The sequence below is a fragment of the Artemia sp. Qi Xiang Cuo genome, chromosome 13, assembly GCF_049724085.1.
Source record: "Artemia sp. Qi Xiang Cuo chromosome 13, ASM4972408v1, whole genome shotgun sequence".
Taxonomy (NCBI): domain Eukaryota; kingdom Metazoa; phylum Arthropoda; class Branchiopoda; order Anostraca; family Artemiidae; genus Artemia; species Artemia sp. Qi Xiang Cuo.
Genome location: NC_142806.1, coordinates 57,369,466 through 57,375,465, shown reverse-complemented (window position 1 = coordinate 57,375,465; position 6,000 = coordinate 57,369,466). Strand labels below are relative to the sequence as shown.

At 35.7% G+C, this 6,000-nt stretch overlaps 1 protein-coding gene across 1 annotated transcript in view; it reads right to left on the bottom strand.

Annotated features, from left to right (window-relative positions):
* Positions 1 to 3,851: 3,851 nt before the first annotated feature.
* The window catches only part of LOC148945461 (choline O-acetyltransferase-like), a 44,948-nt gene continuing 42,799 nt past the window's right edge, over positions 3,852 to 6,000 (bottom strand). Inside the window, exons 4-5 of the mRNA XM_089099051.1 lie at positions 5,397 to 5,594; positions 3,852 to 4,260 (exon numbers count right to left, since the gene is read on the bottom strand). Coding sequence (XP_088955177.1) covers positions 4,033 to 4,260; positions 5,397 to 5,594 — 426 coding nt within the window. The 3' untranslated portion in view covers positions 3,852 to 4,032. The remainder of the gene's footprint in view (positions 4,261 to 5,396; positions 5,595 to 6,000) is intronic.

The window sequence follows — 6,000 nt, the reverse complement described above, 5'->3', positions numbered from 1 at the left end:
ATCTAAAGCTTTTACGAAAGTTGAAATATATTGTGAATTTCTTTGTTATAAGTTTTAGTGACAGAAGGATTGTCCAAAAACAACATGATGATGGGAAACTAGGAATTATCCTAAGCTTCATTACTGGTGTTTCTTATGTTTTTCTAAACGCAAACAAGATCAAACATAAAGCGTACAAGCAAATTTTCAGGTGAGGGGTCCAATGAGTCGTCTCTGTAACATGCATTGCAACGAGGCTCTGTTCCGCCAATTAATAGGTTAATTTATTCCCTGGTAGACACTGCTACCAGGGCGAATAATTTTGGGATTTTTGTTTCCCGAGATGAAACGTTCCCATGAAGGTGCTGCATCAAGAAGGCTCTTTTACACCGGGCTCTTTTACATTCCCTAGTAGACCCTGCTTCCAGGGAAAATTAATTTTGGTATTTTTTGTTTCCCAAAATGAAACCTTCCCATGAAAGTGCTGCAGCAAGGATCAACTAACAGCAAAGAGTAAAGCATGAAAGGCATTCAAATAAAACTTCCAGAAGAATACTTTCCTAGGCTTTTTTAGAACGATCCAAACGTTTTTAGTATGTAGTTTGTAGTTTGTAGTATTGCCGTAAATCGTATGTAGTATGTAGAAAATAAATCGTAATCGTAATAAATCGTAAGTATTTAGAAGCTAACTTCTCTGTATAGGAGGAGCGCTCCTAGTTAACAGCGTCAAATTTTTAGTTAACATTCATTTCAGAGTCATTTCGAAACTACTAGCTAAGGCGACACAAATTACAGAATTTATGGTATCACAGATTTTACTGCAGAAAGATATTTGAGTAATCGAAATCCTAATTTCATGAGGTGTCATTGAGACTTTAAAAATGCCTCCGGCAGAATATACACTAAGAATAAAATTTATTCTAAGAAAAATAAGCTTAACTGCATCTTATTTTTTTATATAAGCTCAAAAAAGAAGTAAAAGTAAATTTTCATGCAGTGAAACATAAACAACTAAGTCTACCAAACAGTTCATGGTAACGAGCTGTAAGTTGGCTAGGAGGCGATGCAGGTCAATAGTAACCGAAACTCTAATAAACAGAGTCTGCATAACAATAGATATATCAAAAGCATTGAATTTTGCTCCTTATGCAAAATATGTAAAGTTCATCAAATTTCATGGTACCTATCAAAAGCTACGAACCTGAGAAAAATTGCCAACTTAAAAAAAAAGGGAAAACACCCCAAAAACATCAAGCGATCTTAATGGACATCACTCCATCAGATTCAACATATCAGGAAACCCTACTGTAGAGGTTTCAAGCTCCTATGTACAGAAATATGGAATTTTGCATTTTTCCCCAGAAAAAAAGATCATGGATTCGTTTTTTGTTTTGTTTTCTTTCTTCCCGGGGGTGATCATATCAAACCTGTGATCCTAGAGGATCGAGAGAGGGCTCATTTGATCAGAACTCAAAAGTTCTAGTGCTGTTTTCAGGTGACCAAAAATATTGGAGGGCATCTACCCCACACCCCTCGCTCATTTCCTCCCAAAATCGCCTGATCAAAATTTTACGATAGCCATTTTGCTCAGCATAATCGAAATATTTAATAACTATGTCTTTGAAGGTGACTTAACCCCCCATAGTCACCGGAGGAAGGGCTGCAGGTTATGAACTTTGCCCATTATTTACATATAGAATCGGTTATTAGGAAGTACACAGACGTTTTCAGAGGGGATTTTTCTAGTAAGGGGGAGGGTTGGTTACGTGGAAGGATCTTTCCATAGATAAATGTTTCTTGGGGGAAAGGAATTTTCCATGAAGGGGGAGCCGGATTTTCCAGCGTTATTTCAAAAACCATCGGAAAAAAAAAATTCAACTGAAAGCAAGGAGCAATATTAAAATTTAAAACGAACAGTAATTATTACGCATATGAGGGGGTCACCTCCTTGTCAATAGCTCGCTCTTTACGCTAAAGCTTTTTTAGTATTTTTAAAAGAGTTATTTATTCTAAATTAAATGACCTTTGTGATTCAGGAGTCATTCTTAAAGAATTGGGACAAAATTCGAAATTTAGCGTAAAAAGCGAAGGTATTGATGAGGGGGTGACCTCCCTCAAGCACTTGATAATTTCTGTTCGTCCTAAGTTTTAGTGTTGCTCCTTACTTTCAGTTGAAAAAACTTGTTTTTTTTTATTTAATAAACTGTCAGAACGGATTGTTGCACGTGCACATTTTACAGTTTTAACTAAAAGAGACCGTAAGACAGTCAAAATATTGACATTGATAAAGACAGAATGCTGCAACTATCAATATAGATCTATATATTGTATCAGTTCTCTAATCCACTTAATAGTAGGATGATCTATCATAAAAGTGCAACAAGGTTTCTGCGCCTTGTTTCAAATTTAAATAAAAAAATTCAACTAAGTGTAAGGAACAACATTAAAACTTAGAACAAACAGAAATTATTGCATATATGAGGGGGTTCACCCCATAGTCAATCCCCCAAAAATTTAGAGTAAAGAGTGAGGTATTGATTAGGGGAGAACCCCCTCATATCCGTAATAATTTCTGTTCGTTTTAAGTTGCTCCTTACTTTCAGATGAAAAAACATGTTATTTTATTTAATTTGTGATCGTTTTTCAAAATAATGCTGGGAAATCCGGCATAAAAAATTCCCTTCCTCCATGAAAAATTCCTCCATGTAAAGATCCTTTCGTAACCCACGACCCGCTCCGCCACCAGAAAATATCCCCCCTGAAAACGTCTGTATACTTACCAGTAAACACTACTATATATAAACAATGGGCAAATTTCATAACTCGCAGCCCTTCCCCAGGGGACTGTGGGGGATTAATTGATCCCCAAAGACATAGTTGTTAGATTTTTTGAGTATGCTGCACAGAATGGCTATCTCAAAATTTTGATCCGCTGACTTTGGGAAAAAATGAGCGTGGGAGGGGGCCTAGTTGACCTCCAATTTTTTAATCACTTCAAAAGGGCACTAGAACTTTTAGTTTTTCGTTTGAATTAGCCCTCTCTTGACATTCTAGGACGACTGGGTCTATAAGATCATCCCCGGAGAAAAAAAAACAAACAAAAAACAAAAACAGACAAGCACCCGTGATCTTTCTTCTGGCAAAAAATACAAGATTCCGCATTTTTGCAGACAGAAGTTTGAACCCTCTACAATAGGGTTCGCTGATATGCTGAATCTGATGGTGCGATTATCATTAATACCCTATAACTTTAAGAGGGTATTTCTCCCTTTTTTCGAAAATAAGGCAAATTTTATCAGGCTCGTAACTTTTGATTGGTAAGAAACTTGATAAAGCTTATATATTTGAAACTATATTGGTATCAAAATTCCGTTTTTTACAGTTTTGGTTACTATTTAGCCGGGTAACCCCTTACTTACAGTTTGTCACCACGAACTGTTCGATATACTTTTCAAAGCAAATACGCCCCATACTGGCCTGAGCTTAAGAGATTTCATAAAGTTATTGATTTAAGTTCTAGTAATTTATGTATAGGCAAGACATTGCATTAGCTATTCTAATGCTAAAAAGTACTGATGCACTCTAAGAGAAATAGTTAAAGAAATCCATTCAATATTTGTTGTTTATTATTTCTAACATTTACCCAAGAGCTACCGTACTTCTGCAACAAACTAGTCAAACTTATTCATTTGTTCTTCAAAATTACATCTGAAACTAAATAATTTAGTTCTATTCACTTAAATTCAGGGATTAATGACCACTTTTTCGTATGGACTCACCTTTGGACTCATTCGTATAAATAAGAAGGCTTTTTCGTATGGACTCACCTAAAGCACGTATTTGAATAGGTGGGGGGGCATCAGAGCTAGACCTTCTGAACTACCGAAAAATTTCATTTTTTTTAAAAGAGACCTCTTTATAGTTCCACGTAGTTTGCTTAGTTTTTTCTTCAAAGTTGTGCCTCGTATTGATTCTCCCCAGAATTAAATTCCTGCATAGTTAGTAATCCCATCCAAATATATTCTAGACTCTAGGATGTGATTGACTTTGTGATCACACTAAACTAATTCTATTTCTAGAGTTTGGGGACAAAAGAAGCTGTTGAACACGATTCAGACTTTCGTCTAAGCTTTCTGCGAATGTTTTAGAGCTAGCACTTTCAAAGGATTTGAAAGACGATATACAAAATTTAAAACTCTCCTTTTGGATGTTATATGAAACACCGTGTCCTTCAGGAACAACCGGGCCATATCCCATTACAGTGTCCAATCTTGTCGTTATCTGAAAAAAGAAAAAAGTGTTTCAGTTTTACCAGCACGGTTTCTAATATTGAGCATTAAAGGGTCATGAGCATTAGATTGACAGGCTGGTGACCCCCCCCCTTAGCGCCTAATTTACACCTCCAAGCGTCAATTCTTCCGTTTTACATAATTTCACACCAAGCGCCATGTGTAGCAGACTTTTGAGACACCAAACCTTCTCGCGCAAAGAATAGCATATTTTTGCCACGTGTAACAGTATGAAATGCCCCCATGGGGTGAACTGTATTTGAAAGTAGACATCCTGACATACCAAATAATAACATGCTGTTTCTTACGATTTTATTTAGATACATTTAATAAAGGGAAATTCACTAGATTCAAATTTCCAAAAATTTTACTTTCATAAAATAAAGTCTTAAAACTGAAATTCTATATCGCTAATTATTAGAAGCGCGAGGCAGTGACGACATATTTTGTTCTCCATTCAAGGATGATCTCAGCGTTTACAGGAGATGCTTGTCTTTTTTCTAGGTTTTTCGAATTTTCTAACTGTATGTATTTATTTATTAATGTCAATTGCCAAATGCCAAATTTGGCATGCCAAATACCAAATGCAGTTTAAACACTAATGCAGATCATATATTGTTGCTTGACTTAAGTGATATCTGTCCTTGATGATCACTTTGGGGTCTGTTCTTTCACCAGTCTATTGATGTCTCTGAGGGTCCATAATCACAGCTAGGGTACCATCATCTGGGGGTAATAAATACAGATGAAGGAGCTGGAAGGCCCCCTTGTTGTGTATTGGACAGGCCTATCGGCGTATGGAAATAAACGACCAGTCAGAAAGCATCTCCCAGTAATTAGTGGAATTACTGGTGTTGCAGGATCTCATAAGGGAGCATTGTCAGTAGTAGATACAATTGGCCCCTGTAAGTTACAGAGAGATGTGGCTTATCACTATCCTGAAGCCAGCTAATAAACCGGGGGAAAAATTACTCAAAAATACATGTTTTGCAATAGCAAGATAGCAAATAGTTAATAAGCGATATGTTGGTCGATTGGCATTTTTTTAACGATAATTAGTTACCAGTTCTTTCAGATACTATCAGAAATTACTTTTCATTCAATTTTGTTATAAAAATGGAAGCCTACCTGGGATGTAGACAGACAGAAGTGGTTTGCTTTCTTAAAAGCAGGAGAATCAAAAAGTGATAATTTGATTCCCAGCGCTTTTGCTGCTTCTTTTATTCCCATCAGGTGTATGTCAATACCCCTACCAAGGATATTGTCAGTCATTATTTCAGTTTGAGCATCGACAGCCATTTTAAACTTGGAAAGCCTTTCTTCATTCTAAAAATAAAAATGACAAAAGGGAATAAAATTGATTAAACCTTGAGGATAGAATTGGAACACACCATAAATAATATATTTTGAAACACACTTAAGAAATAAGGAAGGATTTGTTTTTTTAGACCGATTTAATACTTTCGGCATGGTCTTCATGCCTAGCATTAAAAACACTTATATCCCTTTGACACTTTTGGGTTTTGAGCATTTCAAATAAAACTTTTAAATATAACCCATATTTAAAGTTCTGAACGCTAATAACGATTTAGATACTCTGTGCCATCTATTATACTGTATTATCACTTTTGGCAATGTTTAAAAGCTCATTAAAAAAAGGTCATTACTCAAAACTGAATTTTCTAGTTTTCTTGTGTCCTTTTATTTAACACCTAAAAATAAATTTGGACAA